Source organism: Lissotriton vulgaris, chromosome 7 (assembly GCF_964263255.1).
Source record: "Lissotriton vulgaris chromosome 7, aLisVul1.2, whole genome shotgun sequence".
In the NCBI taxonomy this organism is placed as follows: Eukaryota; Metazoa; Chordata; class Amphibia; order Caudata; family Salamandridae; genus Lissotriton; species Lissotriton vulgaris.
The window spans coordinates 1,040,614,876-1,040,641,163 of NC_141695.1; the positions used below are offsets into that span (position 1 = coordinate 1,040,614,876).

A 26,288-nucleotide genomic window follows, 5' to 3' on the forward strand; every position below is an offset into this window, starting at 1 on the left:
CCCGGAGATGCTCTATGAGATGCACAAACTCGCCGACAAGGGATGCTGGCGGGGCTGCGGACAGGAGGGTACTCTATCGCACATTCTTTGGGGGTGCCCGGTACTGACTGCTTATTGGAAAGAGGTCTTAGATGAGGTGGATAGACACTTTGAGATTGAACTCCCGCGCTTCCCGGCATACGTCCTGCTAGGCCTTCCCAATGACTTGATGTACCCGCTGAAGTCCCGCAGGGGTAGACAGATTGCTATTGCGCTAGGCTCAGCGGTTCAAAATATCCTTGTCCACTGGCGCACCCCCACTGCCCCCTCTATCACTGGCTGGCTACATAGACTCTGGCAGGTACTGGGTATGGAGAAGATGTCGCTCACAGTGGCTGGAAATGTAGATCAGTTCGAGGAGCTCTGGCACCCCTTCTTGGCACTACTATCCAGGGCATTTCGTGAGCTCACATGTCCGAGGTACCTGCGCCTTCTTAGGCTGACGCCGCCGGCGGCCCCAGCGGATTAAGAGGGATGGGATTGGGGGGACTGGGGGATGGGGGTAGGCTGTTTGGGGTGGATGTTTCTATTACGGGCTATTGGACGGGGATGTTGGGGTATTGTTTTCTTCTTTTTCCTTTCCTGGGGACGGGGGGCTTGGAGGGACTGCGTTGTGTTTCGCTGTGTTGCAGGATGCTACTCGCGCTTAGCTTTGGTTGGGAGGTTGGGGACTATAGGAGGGTTGTGCGCACTGCCTTATTGCCTTACAGTTTATGCCTTCTCTTCCCCTCCTGGACCACCGACCTCCCCCCTTTCAACCAGAACTGCTGCAACATGTCTCTTTTTTTTCTTCTCATTGTACTGTATGTAACCTTGACCTCCTACTTCCCTTCCCCATGTTTCTTATGTTTTAATAAAATGCTTTAAACCTAAAATGAGAAGTCGCAACAGCGCTTGAGGTGTTGTTCAACCTGGAATTCGAGATTGGGGCATGGGAAATGCATTACAGGGATAGACTCTTAGTGATCCACATGTGGGTGGAGGTCGAAGTGAGATGCTTCGGTGGAGCAGTATTTTCCTCATGTTCCAGGTCATCTTTTTTCACCAGGATATTCTTACAGTTATGGTAGATCTTTAAGATTCTGGTGCTTTCTGCAACCCTATCAAATACTCTTCATTCTTCCTACCTTTTCCACTTCTCTGAGGTGTGTGGGCTTGTTGGGTGGATGCTCCTTTCAAAACACGACTTTCTTGCTATTATATGCCATTCCTTCCTCTATGTAAAATCCAGAATCGTTGCTTGCATGCAGCGTGATCCTGGTGGTTGTCATTTGGGCTTGCATGCATGGCTCCTGCTCATTTATCAGCACACTGCAATATGAGAATGGACCTTGTGCAGACATCTATGCTCTACAGAGAGCCTGGCCGTCTAAATTATTTCCCTCTGTCACTTAAGGCTTTAGTTTTGAGATGATATAAGTTAGTATTTACTATTTACAAATTCTATAGAAGTTGAACTAGAAGGCCTCGGACCACTACTAAATGAAACCTGGTCCCCTTTAGACTGTGAGATAAAGGATGTGTTGTAGTTTCTACGGGAAAGTTCTGATGTGGATTTGGTGGAGTCCATGCTAACCCAATGGGTCACCATAATGGCTTTCTGAGAACCTTAGAGTCAATGGCCTCAAGGATCACCTGCATGGTCACACGCTGAATGTTCTCCACCTCAAGAAACAAGTTGGCAAGCGACTATATGGAGATCAGTCTCATTTTAGTGCCGCCTGTCCTGCAGAACCCATTGTTCTTAAAACTCATTCCATTACTTTGATGGCCTTTTTCATGTTGGTGGTTACCCCAGCACGAAAGCTGATGAAGCAAAAGGGCTTAATGGTCAGGCCACCACCTTCTGCTATTATTCCTGAAAAGGCAGGAGCTCCATCAGAGTCATTGGGTGTTTAACCAACATGATGCCTTCCTTCCACAAGAGCAAACACTAAATGTTTCCTTGTTTTTTCCACATCCTAGGCTGGAGGAAGAAAAGGATTTCTTGCATGTCGCTGGGCTGTAGCAATTTACTTTGTTTGTAAAGAAATCATTGAAATGGTGGCAATCTTTTCATCAACGTTGGAGCATCTTGCCAGGCTATGAATACCTGCTTAGTGACTGGGACAATGGCAAACCCTGCTTAAATGTTGGTCTTTTCCCTCCCCTGCAGGTGAACTAGGGATGGATCTCCCTATTGATATCATGGTTCAAAACAAGTTGGGGGCCTTTAGGAAACTACTTGAAATGTAGATGCTTGCAGCCTAACAAGATCTCCTAAACATCTGCAGCAGGCCACACTTTTGGTTGCAGTGCATTATATACATTCACAGTTTGTTCATTATCAATGTGTACCCCGCTACTGCAAACTAAATTGACTCATGGAACTAAGATAAGCATAGGCTACGGTGGAAAGATAAAGTGCAAAACACGAAGCAGTACCTAAGCAAACAGCGAAGCATTACGACCTTTTTAAAATAAAACGGGTGAGGGTGAAGCTAACAAGGCACCAAGAGAGTTGTCATTCTTGCTAGCACCTGCGTTGGCCTGTTCTCAGGCCAGTCGGAGGATGCAGAATCTGTGGAAGGCTCAAATATTTTTCTTCTGAAGGTGGCAGAAGCCCTCCCCCACCCATGGATCCAATGTTACTGATGGTTCCCCCTGGATAATGAAATGAGACCCGAGGATGGGATTGCTCGGAGGCACAGGTGTTGGCAGGGCTGCTGGTACACAGACTGTACCATTCTTGGTGTGGGAAGACATACTTTCCACTGCATAATGCCCCCAAAAGACTGCAACCAGAGGTGGCCCAAGGAGTGGTGCAATTCCACTCCCGACCCCTGAAATTCCACAAGCACAGGGAACCTCTGGACGATGAACCAGTCTGTTCCCCACTCAAGAGGCCCAGGTCTATCCCTGGGTTATCATACTTTATTTATATCTTAACTGACAGACCCTCAGACAGCAGACTAGTGGTTAAAAATACAAAGGCCTTCATGAAACCGATTATAGAGGAAGTAAATGGATGAGTAGCTAGAAAAAACTCAAAGAGGGCCTACAAGACCCGCGGATGAAGAAGCATTAGAGTAGCTGGTAACTTAGGTTAGAGGATGGAGACATGTGGATGAGCATATTGGTGCAGCAATAACGAGGCAAGAAACAATAGTGGACGCATTGAGGATATGATGAGAGCCTCCCAGTTCAAGATCCTTAGAACTAAATTCCCCCAACATGAAAAATATCCTAGTAATATCGATGTTTTAATGATGATGTCTTGGGTGATGCTTCCCTGGAGCCTGTTTCAGTGATCAATGATACAAAGGAGTGTTGAACCAGAGCGTGGAAGACCCTAGTAACGAATAAAGTGCAAATCATGTCTTCTTACCGGACGTCATCCAACCTTCACAACTGCAAAAGAACTTCAACTGATTCAGAAAGGTCTGCTGGCATGCAGCTTTTAGCTTCCATTTCATATCCAACAAAACTGAGATCCTCATGTTGGAAAAACACACATAATTTCTTGGGTAAATGCTGCTCAAGATTATTTGGAACGCCAGGAAGCACCCATTGACAACACGTGACAACACTTTGCACACCTTTATCATAGAGATGGTTTACTGAGTGTTCAAGATGGTTGACTTGACAGATAAACCCTTAAAAGTTAGTTGGGAGGCTTAAAGTGTACAATGTTGTTCATGGTGACTATGTTTTCAACGTCTTTCAGACTGCGATTCTAAGAGCATGTGTGTTTACTGTTACAGTATATGTCTCCCTTCTCTCCAAACATCTGGAGCTGTGTGTATTTATCTGACGTTCTATTGCAATGCAATGCGTGTGGAAGAATTGCCTTAAGCAGTGTATACTGGGCAAAGGCGTTCTGTGAACTTTCTTTAAAGATGATTTAATATTAAACTGAAACATTATTACAGTAAGTGGTACAAAGTTCCAAAGCTAAGGCACATGTAAATGTAAATGTAGTACACTTGTAAAGCTCACAGCTGCCCCCGCGATGGGGCGTCCCGGCGCTGTATAACGCTGTGGAACCCTTCCTGGCTCTCCCTGTGAGATGCCCCTCCTGGGCACCCCCAAGGTGAAGCCAGGCACCCCAGTGTTGTTGGGGCCGTTGTGGAGATTAAGCAAGCTATTGCCCAGAGTTGCACCATGGGACCCATGATTAGAGTAGGCGCTGAGGCGAGAATTATCGAGTCTGCGGACATTGAGCCCAAGACCCTGCCGCGTCGGGAATTTTCCCTGGCCCCGGGCCTGATCTCTGCTTCAGAGTCTGCCGCTTCTAACCAGTGAGCCAAACTTCTCCACATAATCGGAGAACCGCTGTTCTTATGGCACAGAAAACGCGAGGTGGACCACTGAACACAGCCTATCCGTACAGATCTGTCCCAAACACAAAAGTGCCTTATCAGTGGCACACTTATAAGTCAAACACCACAACTTAACTTGATCTGCTTCCCACATGAAAACCAGTGCAGACTGTACATTAAATGAACAGCAGAAACCAGCTTTGTTTATCTGAAACTAAGGCAACCCTCAGTAATATGAATGTTTAGGGACGCCGGGACGCTCTTTGGAGCAGCCGAGCGCTCTACAAAACAAACAGTAACATAACATAACATAACAGGAAGTCACATGGGCAATGAGAAGATGTTGGTTTTCAATCTATTCGGTTGAAACCTCACCCACTGTCCTTCGTTAGCTGCCAAAAGCAGATTCTCAGTTACTGCCCAACGGATCTCCTGCACACCACCAGTATACAAGTTTAGGTACAGGAGTAGTAGCTACTGTAATAGACGGAAGATCGACATAAGCAATCAATTAACGTAATATTTAAAATAGTACACTGCTCTCAATGGCGACTGTATACAAATATAAATAGGGGTTACTTTACATAGGATTACAAATCGCAATACTTGGGTGAAGACAACAAGCGGAAATGATTCTTATGCAATTTCCTTATGGGAGAGAGGCTTGACCCGCACCTGGCATCCAGCATATATGGCTGTCCCTGAAAAGCAGAACAGCATTCAAGATGGCCTGACGTTGAAAAATGACCATCTACAAAACAAGATATATATATTTTTTAAAGAAGTCTCAAACCATGAGCTAGACTTTAAAGGGATATATATATATATATATATATATATATATATATATATATATATATATATATATATATATATATATATATATAGCAGCCCGTCCCGACGTTGTCTGGGTATGAATTGCTGCCAGCCAGTAGTATATGGTTTTGTAGGATTTTGTTTTGATAGCATTTCTTATCTGTGACAGGCCTATGAAACGCTCCGATTCACAGTGCACTGCTGATGCACTTAAGAGTGCGCGTTCAGTATTGTTTGAACTCGAGTTTCCCTACTTTATTTTTCCTTGCAATATTATATAGCGCAAACTATAGCGCGGAGATACCCCTTCGGGGGTCTAGTCTGGCGCTTTATAAGCATATAAAATAAAATAAAACTCGACAACATGGCATGAGCTCAATTTACATTACAGAAGAACACATTCATTTGTAGTAGGCACGGGGAGACAACGTGATTTGCCTGGAATCACAGGATGTTGAGCTGATGCAGAGATTCGAACGTAGCTCCCCAGCTCTAAAGTTCGCAATTCTAGAACTTGTGGCGGGAGGTGTGTCTAAAAGTGTATGTCGGTGCTGGCCATCAATGAGAGAGACCTGTGCATTTTTCAAATGGGTGGTTAAAAAATATGAGTATGTTGCTGGAGATGTGGGTCGCCGTGCCACCAATGTACTTACCGGGGGAGGGTAAACACCCATTATTCCGCAACTTTTTTTCCGCATACCATCACTCCGCATACTTTCATTACGAAAGCACCATGACTCCGCAATGCCATTATAACGCATGGCATTACATTTTATATGCTTTTACCACGCATACATTTACAACGAAATTCGTTGTAAATGCATGAATGGTAAAAGCATGTTTTTTTTAATTGTTTGAATAAGGTAAGTATAGGTATAGGGGTATATGTTTTGGGGTACTGAGGTATACGTTTTGGGGTGTTTGGGTATTTTAAGGGTTCAGATTTAGTTTTGGGTTATGGGGTACCGGGGTAGTTTTAGGGTTTAGGGATAGGTATTGGTTTTGGGGTATAGGGGTATTTTTAGGGTTCAGGGGTAGGTTTGGGTTTTGGGGTACAGGGGTATTTTAGGGGTTCAGGGCTAGGTTTGGGTTTTGCGGTACTTTAAGGGTTCAGGGCTAGGTTTGGGTCTTGGGGTACAGGGGTATTTTAGGGTTCAGGGGTAGGTTTGGGTTTTGGGGTACAGTGGTATTTTAGGGTTCAGGGCTAGGTTTGGGTTTTGGGGTACAGGGGTATTTTTAGGGTTCAGGGGTAGGTTTGGGTTTTGAGGTACAGGGGTATTTATAGATTTCAGGGCTAGGTTTGGGCTTTGGGGTACAGGGGTATTTTTAGGGTTTCGGGATAGGTTTGGGTCTTGGGGTACAGGGTATATTTATAGGGTTAAGATGGGCTAGTGTTTAAAATGTTGGGGTATTTCAAGGAGTAAGGGTGGGTTATGATTATGGGGTGCAGGGGTATTTAAAGGGAGCAGGGTGGGATTAGCACACAATGAGACATGGCATGAAGGGCGGAACGTACCACACACCCCCAGCGTTTTTCACGCCCACAGCACAATGCAGACACGTCCACAAGGGACTACTTTGCTGGCACGGTTCTTTTCCCTTGTAAATGTATATGGTCGACGTCTGCATAGCCTATGTCCTTCTGCTGCAACTGCCCTTTCCAACGCTGTATTGGGTGTTGTGATTGGTGCTGTGGTTCCTTAGATTACCCGCCTCAAAGGTTTGGACTCTCTCTTTATTATATTAGTATGGATTTATGGCCAAATAACTAGTGCACATTTAATTTTTAAACGATCAGCTTGGGATGACTAGAAATAATGCATTGACTCTAATTTTTCAATGCAAATAAACCAATCGCCGTCATTAAAAAGGTAGCACTTTCTCAATCATAACCGTTGACAACACCTTGCTGAGTCGATTACTAAAGTGACAACCTATTTAGCCAGTCTTCATAGATGTTTAGAAAATGAACTGAACAACAATACTGCAAACAAAATACATTTTAAAAAAGCAACGTCCATTTCCGTAACTTTTGTCAATATTTCTCTACATTAACTGACAAAGAAGAGAATACACGTACCACCCAGCTCCAAATAAGATTAGATTTTGTTACTTATTTTTCAGGTTTCTTGTCCAACAAAGATTTAACAGTGGAGTGCTTTCTAACTATAAATACATGTTCTTATTTATTCTGTGTTTTTATGGAGGGACCAACTGGCTCCGAGCTGCAACCAACATAAAGCCATAACGTGAATTCTTGTACATTTTCTAGCACATACTTAGCCGGAGCCTTAGTGTGCAGACAGTCAACTCATTTATGCCTTGTAGCCACTCGGCGGCCTAACGCCGAGCAGAGGAGTACATGGCCAAAGCTGTAAAAAACACTCCAGCAGCACTTCGAATCCAAAGCGCGGCACCGACACAGGTTGCACATTCCTGGATTCCAAGCGTCAATATTCATCAGAAGACCAATGCCTTCAGATGCAGGGCTACCAGGAGAACCGTGACCTCTAAGGGGGGGGTCATAAACCTGCATGACCGCAGACCGCGGAGGAATACACCATCACAGCCCCCCGAGGTGGCAGACACCCGGCTCTGGCGCTCCTTCAATGGCGGGGCGGAGGCCGACACCTCTGTGAATGGGGGCGTTTCTCTTCTCCTACTGGTGGTCCAGACACCAGATTCCGAGCTCTCTGGCTCTTGCAGGGCCTCACACAGCTCCAGAGATGGGCTGGCAGCTGAAAGCACCACTGGAATATACCTCAACATCAGTTCCAGAGAAAGCAAGCACATCTGACCCTTCAGTGGGAGGCTGTTGAGGGCTTTACCCTCCTCAAGATTCTACTTTTTAAATATGGACAAACCATTAAATGTCCAGCACAATTGTCAAAAATATGCTCAGGCAGTTCAGAAAAGAAGTACACAAAATATTCCACTCTTTCAATGTCAGGCACAGTAACTAAGAAAACTAACTGTTTGCAGCAACTAATTACTTATGTGTCGTTAAAAAATGTGGTGCCGGTCCCTGGTGGGGCGATTCCAGGATAGACAAATTCAGCGCCGCTGAGGTTTATTTCTGTGTACCAAGGCTACTTTCAACACTACAGCCATCGCATTGTATGAGAACCCACCATGACACATTTTATGATAAAAACGCATGTCACTCTCTGTAATGACACTATAGCACCTTTGAGGACAATATCCCATGGCGTGTTCTAGTGGAGAACCCTATGGCATATTCCAAGAGAACACCAATGTCTTATTTCAGGAAAACACTATAAGGCACATTCTTTCAGTTCAGTAAGACTTTATTGAAATTTTAAGAACGATGAAGCACATAAATACATACAAAAAAGTGAAGAAGGATTTCATTAAAATACAAAGAAGCGAAAAAGACTAATCATAAAATATACAGTCATCAATAAAATACATCGCAAGAAAAAATTAGACATTCTAAGGAGAAAAAAGGAGGGGAAGGGCGCAGGGAAAGGGGAAGGGAAATATACAATTCATAGCATAAATACTTATACAAGTGGAGTTACCAATACAATACAGTAGTAAGGAAGAACAGGGGGCGTGGCTTGGGCGCCGATGGCGATGGTCGCCTGAGAGCTCGGCTCCGGGACTGAGCCCGTGATTATCCTGTAAATCGGAGGCTGCGGGGCACCCCAGACCCCGCATTCTGCTGAACGGACCGACGAAGACCTGCCAGGGCCCTTGGCGTGGCTCGGACGAGTGGTGATCCGGCGTAAAACCGAAGTTTGCGGAGTTGCGGAGTGCGACCCAACATGGCGCCCGGACTTCATTGTCCCCCTGGCCGGATCCATTGAATTGGAGGAGCGTCGCCGGCAGCGTCTCGCCCCCGGCTTTGCCATCCCCTGCTGATCTGTGCACTAGATATCGGTCAGATCGGACTTTCTACAACGAGAATGCACTCGGTTGGGTGATTGGGCGGATGCCCACGTTATAGTGGATCCCGTGAGCGGACGTCTGGTGAACCAGGCGGTGGCCCCACTCACGACACCGCACCTAGCTACATTTTCCTGGCCAGTCCACTTCCATGGGAGGCGCGACACTCTGGCGCCACAAATCGTCTGGTGGAGTTGGTGACCCTCACCCCGGGACTTTAGCGGCTGTGCGGGCCTGCCCGACCTGGCGGCGGTTGTCTCCGCCCCCTCATCGGTGCCCACGGGCGCCGTGGTGGTGGCGCGAGCCGAAGCGGAGAAGTTCCCACAGGCCCTGGAGAAGGAGGTCTCCGATACTCGATTTGAGGTCCAGTAACCGGGAGGGTCGTGGTCGGCATCTGCACCCGGAGACGCCTGCTCCTGGACCATCACGGAGTGCCCCCGGCGACATGGGGAAACCTAGAGGAGCCAAGGGGACTACCCCAACCGCCTCAGACTCGGAGACCCAGGACAAAGAGGAACATGGGGACCCAAAGAGTTCTGGTGGTGCATCGATGCAACAGCAGTTCAACCGCGTCCTGGAGGCGATAGCGACCACGCGATCGGCCCTCCAACAGGACATTGCCCAGGTGGCGACGAGCCTAGGTCTCCTTAGAGCGGACCACGGCAAACTTTCGGACCGGGTCAAGGAAGTGGAGAGCTCGGTGAAAACCTTGGAGCCGGCGCAGCGAACCTTGGCTGCGACTATGAAGGATGCCTTATCCCGGATTGCGACCCTAGAGCAGAGAGCGGAGGATGCGGAAGGCCGCAACAGGAGGAACAACATCCGTGTGGTGGGCCTTCCGGAAAAGATCGAGGATGGCCCCGGAGGGGCTATCCTCCTTCTACACCTTGGAGCGCGCCCACAGAGTCCCGGCGCGGCCACCGCAGCAGGGACGTGCCCCGAAACCAGTGGTGGCGCGGTTATTGCACTTTCGGGACAGAGACTTAATCCTCAATGCCGCCAGACATAATGGTCCATTCAAAGTGGCGAACAGTCAGGTGAACATCTTCCCGGATTACACCTACGAAACTCAACGCAGGCGGTTCTCCTTCCTGGCGGTCAAGCGCGAGCTCAGGAGCGAGGGCATCCAGTACTCGCTCCTCTATCCTGCAAGGCTCCGCATCATTGTCGATGACAAGACTCAATTCTTCGACACCCCGGAGGATGTCTGTGCCTGGCTCGAGCTTTACAGAGCAGGGAAAGATGGCTTCGGCTCCTCATCCCAACAGGCGGAGGAGCCGGAACAGAGACGGCGATCCAGGAGGATTAGGAATCGCCGCGGCTGCTCGGGGGGGCCCTCAACTGCAGAGACATCGACGGAGCGGAGGGGAGTGCTGGAGGTGTTATCTGAGTTGTCTGGCGCACGAGACGATGCCATTGAGGAGGAAGCAGACCCGGGTGACGAGGGGGCACCATTGGACTCCGAGGACTCAGTGACTGATAGCGCCCATACACCGGTGATCACACCGAAATCGGTGGAAGACCTTCTGGATGGACAGGGGTAACTGGGTGAGCTACCTCATTTTGGGAGGGGGCCCGGCAGGGGGGGAGGCGGTTGCCGTCAATTGATGCTGACAACGAGGGCGGGGAGGGTGGGGTGCCCCTGTTTTTGCCCCGAGGATCTCCGGCACTGTTTTGGGCTTGTTTTAGTCCTGGTAGCCTGAGCGTCGAGGGCCCACTGCCTCCGCCCGGCCCGCACCTGGCCCTTAAGGCCTTCCTACGGTGGCGACCGCAGGATTAGTAGGTGTTATTGGGTTGTTGGAGGGCAAGGTTTGGATGGGATCTGGATGGTGCTGTTTGGGTCCTGTTCTGGGGAGGGTGGGTTGGGGTCTGGTTCGTTCTTGGGTTGTTTGGTTTTGGTTGGGGAAAATGGCCGCCGTCAGTGCTGGGATGAATGATGTCCTTTTTTTGTGGGGACCCGGACGGGGAGACTGTGCGAGAACAATATGGGACAATGGCTGATGTTGCTAACTTGAAATGTGTCACTTGGAACGTGAGGGGGCTTCATACTATGTCCAGGCGCCACAAAGTCCACGCTTATTTAGTGCGTAGGGGAGTGCAAATGGCGCTGCTGCAGGAAACTCATCTGAACAGGGCAGAAGGGGCGGCGCTACAGCGTAGATGGAGGGGGCAGGTCTTTTACACATCGTACTCCGCGTATGCCAGAGGGGCGCTAATATGGGTTAGAGCTGGGGTCCCCTTCCAGGTCACGAAAACAGTGATAGATCCAGAGGGGCGTTACGTGGCCATTTCGGGCACTTTAGGAGGGAGGGACTTGAACGTTTGCTGTGTGTACGCTCCTAATATAGACCAGACTGCCTTCCTTTCCAGGTTATCGGGCTCGTTGGCCCACTTCTTCTCTGGGCCCCTTTTGCTCGGGGAGATTTCAACTCAGTAGTGGACGTAGACGCTGACCGCTCGCATCCACCCCTTCCCGATTCTCCGGTTCGTCGCACGGCTAAGGGTCGTAAGGATTGGCAGACCCACTGGGGTCTGACGGATATCTGGAGGGCGCACCACCCCACATCTAGGGACTATTCATACTTCTCGAGCCTCCATGAGTTGCATGTCAGACTGGATGGATTCCTTGGCTCGCCCGAACTGGTTTCGGCAGCGGTCCGATCTGAGTACTTGTCCAGAACCATTTCAGACCATAACCCCCTCCTGCTGGACCTTCGCTGGATCCCCGGAGCGCCGGCGGTACCCACCTGGAAGTTACGACCCGAGATTCTTGAGGACAGTGTTTTCAGGGCGGACCTGGGGGATAAGGTATCGGAATATTTTGCGTCCAACTGCGGCACCGCGAGTACAAGAGCGTTAGAGTGGGACGCTTTTAAGGTAGTGGTGAGGGGTTACTGCATTTCTAAAAAGGTGGGCATGAGGCGAGTTATCCTAGCTGACCTAGATGCAGCGGACCGGAAACTCCGCGAGCTGGAAATTCGCCGCCCCGGGCACCCGGAATTACAGGTACACACGGCGGAGGCGAGGGAGAAGGTGGCGGCGGAGGTCGAACAGCTTCGCTGTTTTGACTACAAGGCCTACACGGTCCGGTCCATCGCGGAGGGGGACAGATCGAGCGCGTTGCTGGCATGGCTGGCCAACCCTACGCGTCAGTCCTCATTGACGATAAGTATGCGTAAGGCAGACGGAACCGAGGTATACACTCAACCGGAGATTCTCAGCTGCTTCCGGCATTATTACGAACGTTTGTACCGCAGTCGCTCCGCCCGAGACCCTGACCGGCTCGATAATTATCTACGCCCACTGGAGCTCCGAACAGTGGAGCAAGAAGTGGCGAAAGCCCTGGGGTCCGACATAGAATTGGGGGAGATCCGCGGTGCCATTAAACGGATGGCGAGAAATAAGACCCCGGGCCTGGACGGCCTGCCCGTGGAGTTTTATGCAGCTTATGCTGACCTCCTAGCCCCTAGGTTATTGGTGGTCTACAGAGAGGCGAAGAGGCTGGGGCGGCTCCCGAGCTCGATGTGTGAGGCGTTGGTGGTTCCTCTCCTCAAACCAGGAAGGGACTCGTCCGACCCGGAGTCTTACCGTCCCTTATCGATGCTGACGGTGGACTATAAAATACTGAGCAGTATCTTGGCCTCGAGGCTGCTGGGACACATGAGTTCCCTGGTGCATGAGGACCAAGCAGGTTTTATCCCAAGGCGTAACACGACTATGAACATTCGCAGGTTGTTCCGTTTGCTAGGGGAACCGTTTGTGGATGCCCCGTCCCCGGTTGTCTTATCGGTGGACCTAGAGAAGGCTTTTGATAGCCTGGAGTGGGACTACCTTTGCACGGTGCTGCGGAGATTCGGCCTCGGTGAGGGCTTCATCAGATGGACCGCGGTTCTCTATGCCTCTGCATCGGCCAGGGTCCGGGCGGGACCACTGATTTCCTCACAATATCCGGTAGAACGAGGCACGAGACAGGGGTGTTCGTTGTCCCCACTTCTCTTTGCGCTGGCGGTGGAACCACTCGCGCTGCATCTTCGATCGGGAGCCCACTATATGGGCCTGTGGACGCCTTCGGGCCCGCACTACGTTTCGCTGTATGCAGACGACCTGTTGCTCTTCCTAGAGGACCCGCTCGACGCTTTACAGGGAGCGGCGACGGCGCTCACGGAGTTTGGGGAGGTTTCGGGCCTCCGGGTGAATTGGTCCAAGACCTGTCTTTTCCCGGTTCGTAAGGGTGCCCCCGCCCCTACTTTAAGTAGGGAGATTAGATGGGAACCCGACTGCTTTAAGTACCTGGGGGTATTCGTCTATCACGACCCATCCGACCTCCTGGATGGGAACATTGCCCGCAGCACTCGAGCACTTCGAGGCTGCATGGACTTCTGGGCCACGCTGCCGCTCTCGGTGGCGGGACGGATCGCTCTGCTTAAAATGGTGGCGCTTCCCCGGCTATTATATTATTTCCGGACACTACCGATCTGGGTCCCACCGGCCACGTTTCGACTATTACGATCTATGATGGTCGGATTCCTCTGGGGCTCGGGCCGCCGTCGGGTGGCCCTCAAGACCCTGATGAGGCCGAAAGATGAGGGGGGGCTTGCGGTGCCGGACTTTGAAAAGTATTATCTGGCGGCGCAGCTCCAGACCTTCACCCAGGAGATCGCCCGGGAATTCCGGGGCCCGGAAGACAGAAGGGGGACGGGCATGGCCAGGCATGTTCTCTCCTTCATAGCGCTGCGACAACGTTTGGCCCTGCGGGATTTGTCGCTGGAGGAGCGGACCGTCCGCCTGTGTTGGAATCGGGCTCACGCCCGAGGCCATCTGAGAACACCGTATGCGCCCGAAATATCTTTGGGGATGCTGACGGCCCTCCCCCATGGAGGCGATTGGTCACGATTGGCGGCCTGGGAGGACGCCGGCTTACAGCTAGTTGGGGATCTGTATGAGGACGGGGCGCTCTTGCCCTTCCAGGATCTTATTGACCGCTTCGAGATCCCCCGTGGTGACTTCCTGTTGCACTCGGCCATTGTCCGAGCGATCCAGGCACACTGGAAGAGCGGGCAGGAGGAACCCGCCTTATCTCCGGTGTGCCAATACGTGATGATGTCTGCGGGCACGGTGAAGGCGGTCACTTGCCTTTACGGTAGATTGATCAACGAAGGGTTGGCTCCTCTCACTACTTTGAGAAACCGCTGGGAGGAGGACATTGGCAGGGAGATCCCGGAGACGACCTGGTCCCAGTTGGTGCGGCGAGCCTGGAAGGGCACACGCCACGCCCGTTTTCAGCTAGTCCACTATTACGTTCTCCATAGAGCATATCTGACCCCAGTGAAAATTAAATGATATTTTGCCACGAATTCGGCGGATTGCCCTAGGTGCCCAGCTCAGGAGGCGGACCTCCTCCACATGTTATGGGCCTGCCCGGGATTATCATCCTACTGGGTGGAAGTGGGGAAGACCCTGGAGGAGGTGACGGGGAGATCCTTATCATTTGATGCGGCGGTGGGACTCCTACACTGGTTCCCTCATACCCCCAAGAATAAAATTTCCAGCAAATTTATAGACCTAGGGCTCCTCCTTGCTAAGCGAGAGGTGACCAGGAACTGGAAGGCACGAGTTGGTCCGACAGGAAGCCGATGGCACAGCGAGCTCTTGAAGTGGGCGGCGGGGGAGAGCACACTGAGATACCAACTGGCTTGGAGGCAGCGTAATGAGAAGGCGCAGGAGGCAGCGTTGGAGTGGGAAATGTTAGTGCAGGCCCTCAGGGATTATTGCGCCCCCAGCGACTCTGAAGGTGAAGAAGCGACTCGCCCCGAGTCCCGATAAACATTTGCACTATTAGTCCTGTTGCTTTCCCCGTGGGTCCCATAGCAGATCCTGTTGCGGTTGTTCCCAGGCGCTGATGGCGGGGTTGGGTGGGGTTTACTTTGGTTAGTAGTATTTTGAGGGTGGGGGTTTTTTCTTTTGGGTTTATAGGCTTGTTTGGAAAAGCAGATGACGGACAGTGGATCATCCGGACCAGCTCTGACATCCCTCTGAGCCCCCATTGAATTTCGCCGCCCGACCCCAGGGTTGTGGGCCGGATGGCTGTGTACGGAACTTACGGTGCGGGGACAGAGGGTTGTATTTCGCTGATATTGCTTGTGATATAATGCTGGTCGATTTTGTAACGATTTACTAATTCCTGCAATAAAAATATATTAAAAAAAAAAAAAAAAAAGTAAGGAAGAACAACAATAGTTATAACTGTACATATGAATCTATAGGAGACCAGAAAGATTGAAAAGTAGAAGAATTATGATGAACACCTTGTAGTGACAATTGAGCACCTCTTCTTGTAAAAATCAGCTGTCATTTTAGAAGGAATGCCATGTGGGAAAGAATCCAAAATAGAATTACAAAGGAATTGATATTTAGACAGATCAGTTAAAGGCAGATTAAATTTTGATTGGAGTTGAATAAATGGAATAAACGCTTCATCCATGAAAACATCTCCAAGATAAAAAATACCTTTAGCAATCCATGAAGACCAAAACGAAATATTCTTATTTAATTTTAACAAGGCACTATGCCATAAGGACAAATGTACCGTTGAAAGTAGAGGGGATTCAAAAGTGGAGTCCAAATCGTTAAAAATTAATCTTGATGATTTAATTATGGAGGACGAGTGTACAATTTTAGATACGGGAGACATGGTTAATAGGGATAATAAAGGAAAAGGTTTAACAAGGGAAGTCTCTATATGATACCAAATAGGGGGAGTAAGCATAGGAGATATATTAAACCATAACGAACTTTGTTTAAGGATAAATGCCTTATGATACAGAAGAAAGTCAGGTAGGGCAAAACCAATCAGTTTTAGTAACATTTAACTTATAACCTGACACAATAGTATAAGGCACATTCTATAAGGCACATTCTATTAGGATTCTCAATGGCACATTCAACAAGCACTATATGAACATTATAGGACAATACTGTACGGCACATTGTATGGCAACACCCCATAGCCCATTCAATGAGAGCGCTGTAGGGCACATTCTATGGCACAGTTTATGATAGCAAGCTATGGCACATTCCATGACAGTACTATACAAAACATTCTATGAGTGCTGTATGGCACATTCTACAGCACAGTCTATGATAGCACTCAAAGGCACATTTCATGATAGTACTACATAGCCCATTCTGTGAGAGCGCTGTACGGCACATTCTATGAGAGCACTGTGAAGGCACATTGTATGCTTGTACTATATAGCACATTCTAAGAACGCTGTATGGCACATTCTATAGCACAGTCTATGAAAGAAAGCTATGGCACATTTTATGAGAGCGCTGTATGGCATATTCTATGGGTGCACTCTCAGGCACATTCTATGGGAGAGCTGTAAGGCACAGTTCATGATAGCGCTCTACGGCACATTCCATGATAGTACTATATAGCACGTTCTATGAGAGCGTTGTAGGGCACAAACTATGGGTGCACTGCAAAGGCACATTCTATGATAGCACTACATAGCACATTCAATGAGAGCGCTGTATGGCACAGCTTATGATAGCAAGCTATGGCACATTCCATGATAGTACTATATAGCACATTCAAGTAAGGCACATTCTATGGGTGCACTCAAAGGCACAGACTATGATAGAACTCTATGGCACATTCCATGCTAGTGCTGTATAGCACATTCTATGAGAACACTGTATGGCACATTCTATGAGAGCATTCTGGCACATACTATGATAAGTCTCTATTGCTATCATAGAGAGGCACTCGGACACATTCCATAAAAGTCCTCCATGACACACTATAATTGCACTGCACACTGACACATTCTATGAGAAATAGACTTCTATTTGGGGTCAGGAGTCTAGTTGTTTCATAATGGCATGTGTTTGCCATTCTGCCTTCGAATGTAAAGAGATAAATTGTAGAGGGTCCTCAGAAGGGTCAGCTGAAGAACATCTTGGATGATAGTTGGAGCTTTCTTTTCTTGGACTAAACCTTTTCTTTCTCAACAAACTTGCCAGCACGCTATTCCAAGCTTTACTACATTTTGGCCACGACTATGCAGGATTTTCAGTTTTCATTTAACAACATACTGGGTAATTTGAATAGGGCTGCTGTACCTCCTGAGACAAATGCTGAGGAAACCCAGAAAAAAAGGCGGTCAAATGATTTGGTCAAGGCTTGTTTAGTGACTGATGGTTGCATTAATGAAAGTGAATGGTTGGAGATGGGCAAGGACGTGGTTTTGACTGTAGCTTGTGCTGTGATATGTCCTAATGGCCGCGGGAAGGACAGTGCATAGGGGTGAAGGCTTTCAAGAGAGTGAAACCGAATTCTCTGTACCTGCTGGGCTGCTTGAGGGTGTCCAGGCTTCATCCTCCCCCTACCTTGGAGGCGCACATTCTAGATCTGGACATAACCAACATTAACATGTGAGCAAGACGAAAGTGAGATTAAAGGTGCTGTTACTGGTGGGAGGAGATGGACTTGGTGGTTGATAGGAAGGAGCATGACTATGCTGTTTGTTGGGCGAGTGTTAAGTCCAAGAAGGTTAGAAAGCCCGAGATGGTTGTAGGAAGATTCCTAGACACCGAAGGGAGGAAATGGCATTTTACATTTTGGGTCCTCCCATGTCAGGACCATTCAGACAAGTTTTGGTTCTCAAGGATATCCATTCCAGGTGGCCTGAGATTTCCTCAGTCAATGACTTAACTACACACAGTCATTAAATGTTTGAATAGGGTGTTTGCAAGTGAGAGCAATTCTAAGCTCTTACTTACTGACAACGGTGTTCAATTAACTGTCCATTCGATGGAACACTTCTTGAGGAAAAGAAGGATCACACATAAAATGTGTTCTTCATACTACCTACAGACCAATGGAATGGGTAACAATATAATAAACCCCCTGATGAAGCTGCAAATGGCCAGTAGCATACATCAAACAATCATCAGATTTGTGTAGCATGGCTTATCACCAGTGAGGATATCCAGCTGCTGAGGATCTTGTTGCAGAGGCTCAGTCAAATAGCTAGGCCATGAGTCCTTTCCTGAATTATAGCAGAGAGGTATGGAGGTGAAGGGGGAGGTCGTTCCAGGATTGGGCCACCAGCTAGGAGAAGGAACAACCTCCACTGTAGCTTCGACGTATTCCAGAGGTGTCAACGAGGTGAAGAGAGGCAGAGAGCAGGTATAGGGAGGGTTGATGGAAGTTCAGGCAGTCCATACATTCTGGTCAACAATTGTGTAAAGTGAACTAGAAACCGCAATATTGTTCATTTTAACTCCACCAATTTTTATCTTAGACACAGATTTCCTTTTTGATCCCTTAACACATTTTAATCATTTCCTTTTTTTTTTTTTTGTTTAAGAAATTTTTATTGAGTGTTAGCAAAAACATAAACAAAGCCATACGAACATAGACTGGATTAGGAGGATAAAATATTAGAACATTGGAATGTTGGGAGCTCCATTGCAGACAATGGAGTGCTCCCTGCTTCTACGGGCCGGTAAAGGCCCGCAGAGCAACATTCCAATGTTCTACAAAGGCTTCTCGAGGGGAATTTATATCCCCTCGAGCTTCGAGAACCCTTTGTTTAATTTGTTAGAACATTCTGCCCTCTAGTGGCAGAATGTTCTGATAGCCTTATAGCCCTTCGTAGCAGGGCTATACCGGCAATTAAAGTCCCGCTGTCTCGTTAAAGTCCCTCGCCTTCGGCTCGGGCCTTTAACGATTCAGCGGGCCTTTAAAAGCTGGTATAGCCCGCTACGGCGGCCTATAAGGCTATATTATTAGCCTTTTTTAACATACTTTGGCAAAATGCCTAATTCCATTACAATTTGAGCATTTCTGTCACTTTGTCAGTCATTTCATTCTATTAGACAAATGACCTCAGTTGTCACACCTGACAAACAAAGTCCACTCCAATACTCTTTTTCTCTTCTCTCTTTTTCTGTATTTGTTGTTATCACCCTGTGCTCCCTTAATTTTCTAAATTTTCTATAAACATTACAGACAGTTTTATCACACACAGCACCCTATAGAGCAGCTTTATCACATCTACCAGATAACTCAAATTTACATTTAATGTCTTTTATAGTGTGCATGACTAACTGGTCTCTTACAAACATATCATGAAGATTGCCAAACTGACAGTTCAAAGCTAACTTCTTAAGTGCTGAAACATACATCTTCAATTGGTTCATAAAGTTTTTGCTTACTCTGCATTTGTTGAGTAGTAGTTATCTAGATCATTAAAATCATTTTTTTTTACATTTGTTTTATTGTTTTTCTCTTGTAAATTATAAGCAGCAGAGTACTAAGACAGCAGAAAATGGCATGAACAGCATATAAACATCCAAATCATTCTTAAATTAATCCATTTCATCAGCATGCTTTACTTTTTACCATCTAGTTTTTTTTGTCCTAGGCACACTGACCTAAGAGAATGCAAAAGTACCCCTTTTCCCTTTACACTGATCAACTCTGTTCCCCAGTAGCCGACCAGGCCCTGGAAGGATTTGCAGTGGAGGAGTAAAAACATGTGATCCACACATGGCAGAAGAATGTTTAAATTGAAAGAGATGAAAGCCCAAAACAGAACTAAAAACATATCATTTTTGTTCATCACACAGAGAAAAAGTAAACATTAGGATTAGTGTGCTCACTCAAAATAACCCTTGGAAGAAAGAAAACATACAAACTACAAAAATAAAGTACCTCAAGAAGTTGTTTTCCTCACTGTATAAACAGGCACAAATAAATTAGGCAGGATCATGTGCCAAGAGTGCTCGTCACTGACGTAAGATCTGTCTGCGAAGGTGTGCCAATCACCCTACATACAACCACTGATCAAAAGCAGGAGTTAAGGTGTCCCCATTGTAAAAAATTAATATGTACAATAAAATTGAATATCAACTCGAATTATGATGCTCCTAGCGGGTTACGGTCACCGATGACAGGCTGATAAGAAGCTGATGAGTGAATTGAATAGTACTATCATTTAGTGAAGACCGTGTTCATTTGGTCTTCAAAATGGCAGTCAAACAGCATGACCCTGCATCTTCTAATACCACAGCCGCTACGTTGGCTTCACATGTGACTGGACAGCAGCGCAACACCGCATTTCTCTGTACCATTCTTTCTAGGTTGACTTTACAAATCATTGAATCTCAAATAAATATGCGTGTGATCCAGCAAATGCGGAATGGTCAGCTGCAGAACTTACATGCACCACTAACAGGTAACAGTCATCACCAACCGTTAAATACTTGCTATCAATATTCTACTGATAGAATAAATAGCTGACAGGCATGGGATAAAAAAAAGTTAGAACAGTCCCTTAGGGCTTCAGTAACGTAGTCTTCGGTAATTATAAAATGTACCCATCAGTGAAGCTCACAAGACTTCAAATTGAACTCCCGACAGCAAAGATTACTTCTAAGGGTTTCATGAGTTTGCTTTCCAGCTCACGACAATTTTGTGGAGTGCTGCTCACAAGCACATGCATGAATCACTGAAGGCTAGCCTTGAAGTGCCAATAAAAGTGTATTCCAAAGACAACCCTGGTAGCACTCCGACCCTCTCCTCCCCCCAGCCCCCAATCAAGAACCTCAGGAATTCAGACTTTCACAGTTCGAACCAACTATATGAGGTCAGCACATTCCAAAAGGAGCTGTATTCTGAGGTATGAATACTACAACTGCATGTGCCTCAGGTCACCTTAAAAACAGCCATGACTGCCACTGGCCATGGGTACCATTTTTAAAATCCATATGTATATGTCATCACGCCATGCACAACTTTTGTCCTGTCTTTCTCAAGACCCATTTCAATCAATCAATCAATCAATCACTGCATTTCTAAAGCACGCTACATACCCATGAGGGTCTCAAGGCGCTGGGGGGGCTGCTACTGATCGAAGATCCAGGTCTTGATAAGTCTTCTGAAGGCCAGCAGGTCCTGGGTCTATCGTAGGCTGGTAGGGAGACCGTTCCAGGTTTTGGTGGCGAGGTAAAAGGATCTGCTGCTGGCGGTGGTTTTCCGGATACGAGGAACTGAGGCGAGGGCGAGGCTGGCAGAGCGGAGGCTGCGGGTGGGGGTGTGGAAGCAGAGTCGGTCGTTGAGGTATGTGGGTCCGGTGTTGTGTAGCGCTTTGTGTGCGTGGATGATGAGTTTGAAGGTGATCCTCTTGTTGATGGGGAGCCAGTGAAAGCTTCTCAGATAGGATGTGATGAGGCTGCGTCGGGGGGTGTCGAGGATCAGTCGTGCAGAGGCGTTCTGGATTTGTTGTAGTCGTCTCAGGATCTTGGTTGTTGTTCCGGAGTAGAGGGCGTTCCTGTAGTCGAGTCTGCTGGTGACGAGGGCCTGGGTGACGGTTTTTCTTGTGTCGTGGACGATCCATTTGAAGATCCTGCGGATCTTCAAACGCGGAGACGACGTTGACTTGCCTGGTCATGGAGAAGGCGGGGTCGAGGATGAACCCCAGGTTGCGTGCGTGGTTGGTGGGTTCGGGGGCAGTGCCTTGCAATGTGGGCCACCAGGAGTCGTCGCAGGCTGATGGGGTGGGTCAGAGGATGAGGACATCCGTTTTGTCTGAATTCAGCTTCAGTCTGCTGTCCTTCATCCATTCGGCGACGACCTTAATTCCTCTGTGGAGATTGGCTTTGGCGGTGTGGGGGTCTTCGGTGAGGGAAATGATCATCTGGGTGTCGTCGGCGTAGGAGATGATGTTGAGGCTATGTTGTCGCGCGACGTGGGCGAGCGGTGCCATGTAGATATTGAACAGCGTCGGGCTGAGGGAGAATCCCTGAGGGATGCCGCAGATGATCTTGGTGGTTTTCGACCGGAAAGGTGGGAGGCGGACGCTCTGGGTTCTGCCGGAGAGGAAGGATGTGGTCCAGGCCAGGGCCTTCTCTTGGATTCCGGCGTCGTGGAGTTGTGCTGATAAGGTGCAGTGGCAGACCGTGTTGAAGGCTGCTGTTAAGTCCAGGAGGATGAGGGCGGCTGTTTCTCCCTTGTCCATCAGGATCCTGATGTCGTCGGTGGCGGCGTTTCCATGGGTATGCTCCTTTTTGCTGCCTCTATGTCTTTCCATACGCTTTCACATCAGCCTTCATCTCAGACCCAGTGGGCATCCTTTTTCATCCTTTTCCCAAAATGTGGAAAACTCTCCCCACCTAAGAGAAGCATCTTTGGGTTTTCAAATAGTTAAAATCCTGGCTGTCTGCTTAATCTGTTCTTTGCTGTGAGCTGCCTAGCAGGATTCGGCCTAAGGATACCCTTATAGATCACAAATGTGACAGAACAGCATCCTTTTTAAAATGCACGGTTTGTGAAAGGTTCGTCATAACAAAGGGAGACAATTAACCCGTGTACATATAAGTAATTAAATTGACCTTTTAACAAACGCTGAGCATTCTCCATGCCCATCCTGGCTCATATGTTACAAATGAGGACAGTGAAGAAACCAGAGGCATCCACACAGTTGCAGACCCAGGAAGTGAACATTCACCTTTGAATTGCACATAGAGGTGCAACATTGGAGGGGACGTGTTAGTTAAAGGAAATCATGCCCAATGCTGGTTTCTTAAGAACAGTCTCCTCTACTTTTCAAAGGGCTTGGGGATCACCTCTTCAATAGAGCTTGTAACCCTTTAAGGCCACTATTTCATCCTCCCCTCATAAAACCTTTCAAGATACAAGTGGGACAAGGCAAATTATTCAGTCACTATGTGAGAGATCAGAATAAACCTATGTACAAAGCATTCCTCACCAAAGGGTACCTCCATGCTGAAGGTAGCAACGATGATGACTGTCAATGTCATCATAACTTTGAAAAAGTGATCTAATTTTTTAAATATGTTATGATTACTTGCTTCTCTTCAACAAACGAAGAACCACAGTTGGCATACAGATGCCACAAAGCAGATTGGAAAAATAGCAATGAAATTGATCATTCAACAAACAGAGGGCATTCTCCATTCCCAAGCTGGATAAAACATCATACCGGATAATGTTAAGGAAACCGGAGGCCTCAACCTAATAACAACCCCTGGAAGTGATCATCCACCTTACAATCGCACATAAAATTTTGACATCGGAGGGCAAGTGGTAGTCGTCAGAAAGTCAAACCCCAATCCTGATTTCTTCAAGTACAGCCTCCTCTACAGTTTAAGTATGTTAACCACAAAAGCAAGGGGACCGGTCTATTGCCGGGTTCATGAAAAAAGATGGTACTGATAGGTCATCTGCCCACCCTCAAAATCTCCTTTGAAAGGTATACGTATATTCCCTTTTGTAGTTGATTTAAACAAACGCAAACTATTTTTCAACAATATTTGCAAAAGTTCATAGAAGCAGAGGAAAACAAAAGAAAATGTAGCAAAAATAATTTGTATTTAAATTGACCAGTTTTAACGTCTTATAGATCCGCCTTCTTTTTTAATTGAATACAATATTAGGTGGGATGTCACATGCCTTGCTCGCATATTTCTCCACAGTACATAATTGTAGCTCACAATACAATATTAATTGTGTGTTTGAAATCCAAAAGATTCATTCACCAAGACAGTCAGTCAAATCACTTTATCCGATCATACGAAATTAAGATCATGAATGGACATACAGAATAAATAAACATCATAAAATTTACAAAAACATAATAAAAAATCAGCTAATATGTACAAAATAAAATGTACATTTCATACTCAGTTAATAGATAATCTCCTAGTTTTCCAGGCAAGGCATAAAACGTAAGCAATACTATAACAAATATAGAAGTCAGGTATTGATTTTAAAAGAAACAGTCCTGGGCGACATTGCCTAAAACCATATCTGCACATGATAGAGAGTAAAAATCTTTTACGATGCGCCACATACAAAAGAAGCCTATATGCAAATTAAATTGGGTGGATACACCATCACAGGGGCAGGGAAGAAGATCATGGGGTGAGAATATTCCTGATGGGTATGCCAACATACAGGTTATCAGATTTGTGCGAAACCTAAGAAGGATGAAACTAGGACGTTGATTTATTACAGACAGTAAATATGGACCCCCCTTCATCAGTAATCGGTCCCTCTAAATAAGAATTTACGGTATATTTAAGCCTATTGAATTAAAATCTTTCTTTTCACCAAAACAATAACATTTTCTTATGAAGAAAAGGTACCTGTAAACATCGCACAGAAATATGGACTGCAGGCTGCTAGGACAACACGGTGGGCATCAATCTCCACATCTTCTGCCACAATTACTACATCACAAAGCATTTTTTTACTGAAAAAGAAGAACACAACGTTTTTCAAATGCATTGGAAGCAAAGTACAATTGAAAGACTTGCAGAACATACCGAATGAGAAAAGAGTAGAAAGAGTCAACCAAATAGGCCCTTTGTAAGATATTTCAGAGTCTATTAAAATTTGAGCATAGGAAGGTAAAGGTGTCCTTTAGCCAGGTCCCAAGACCAATGTCTCGTTCGTATGGATCTCAGCTGCATAAGCAGTAAAGTTTTAGGGCCTGATTAAGAGTTGAACGGTACTGACACAGTACAAACTCTACACAGGTAAACACCGCTACAATGAAGAAGCACCCTGCCAGTACTGTGCAACTATGAGAAATCCCCACAGAATGGGAAGTGACTGTGGTTTCAGTTTCTCCTGATCAGATGCCGTATGGAATTTCAATTTCCCTGGGTATTAATGCTACTATTTACCACCTGCTCGGAGCAGTATGTAAATCCTTTTGATTAGATTTATTTATTCGGACAAAATCCATATCCATAAAAGTGTTAATCACATGAAATCAAATTAAAATACACAAATTCATAATAAACATGTTAATAATATAAAACAAGTTTAATAAAAACATTATTCACATGTAAGAAAATTGTTAAAAACACATACAGCAGTTTTCAAAACAAGGAGCCAGCTCAATTCATTGTTGTCATAATGACGATATAAAAAGCCAGTGCAATAAAACATTCTTCATAAAGTGCACATCGTGTTGCGGGCACGTACAGCAAATTTTCATAAAAGTGCCCACTCGAAAAACTAGTTTGTCACCTTCCAGATTGAGTATATTCCTATATGCAGCTTCTAGATGAACAGGTTAAATTCTTTTTTTTAAACTGTTTGTAAAGCCATTTTGCATATTTTATATTGAACTTACAGAAAAATAAAAAGTGTAGTGTTGTTTGTCCACTCCAGCCATCACACGGGCATGGCAAGGAGTCTAGTTTGGTATTGTACCCGAGGGGCAAACAGAGCAAGAATTGTACTGTGCCAGCCCTTAAACAGAAGAGGAGCCCCCTCTCCCAGCGGCATATGGGTTTTGTAAGATAACTAGGCGGCAAGTACGAAGTGTGCTCAATAGTCATAAAATTTGCAACAGTAGGTTCTTTGACTCTCTATCAAGTCTTGCCTCACTGCAGTGTGTGTATAGTGCTGTCCAGAGGGATATTTTGTTTACAGTATCTATTTCGTTTGGGCTTGAAAAGAGCTGGTCATAGTTAACACCAGTTAGGCTCTGGCTCACCGCGGCAAGCCACAGATGCCCACTCCCTTCTCGCACTTAAGACAGTCTCCTTTATCTCTCTTGTAAAAGACGCTGCTGGATTTTTCATATTGCTAACCAGAATAGGGCGGGCGGGCCTTTATGAAGTCTTCAATGTAGTGTAATTTCAATTCACCATGGCAGACATATTAAGACGTGGTGATTGGTACACCCAATAGTTTCCTGCAAAATCTGTTTTCCTCACGCTGATTACTGTCACTCTTTGAAAAGCCCCAAACCTCTGTGCCATAGGTTGCTGTAGGTATGCACTGAGATTTTTTTTATTGCTAAGATAGTCTTCTCTGACCAAAGAGGACGGGGCTAAGAATCGAATTGGTAGCCTTAGAGAACTGCAATACGCCACATGATCAGACCAAGAGTCATTCGCAGCAAAGACCAGCCCTAGGTAATGAAAAGTGCTAGTGCATTGTAATTTTTGATGGCCCACAGAATTAGAGTTTAGAGAGTGCTTTCTTGGTCCACAAGCCATTATGAAGGATTGTTTTTAATTAGTGCACAGATCTAAACTGGCCATAAAATCAACAAAACCCCATACTAAAATGTGTAGGGCATTGGGTGTGCGGCCCATTAAGACCGCATCATAAGCATATAATATCACTGCGAGTATATTGCCATTAACTCTGGGAACGTCATTAGTGAG

At 46.7% G+C, this 26,288-nt stretch overlaps 1 protein-coding gene across 2 annotated transcripts in view; it reads right to left on the reverse strand.

Moving 5' to 3' along the window:
- The window catches only part of LOC147702891 (kelch-like protein 3), a 530,880-nt gene that overhangs the window by 325,669 nt on the left and 178,923 nt on the right, over window positions 1-26,288 (reverse strand). For both annotated transcript variants that reach the window (XM_086931483.1, XM_086931484.1), the window contains exon 3: window positions 24,246-24,352. In XM_086931483.1, coding sequence (XP_086787609.1) covers window positions 24,246-24,352 — 107 coding nt within the window. The remainder of the gene's footprint in view (window positions 1-24,245; window positions 24,353-26,288) is intronic.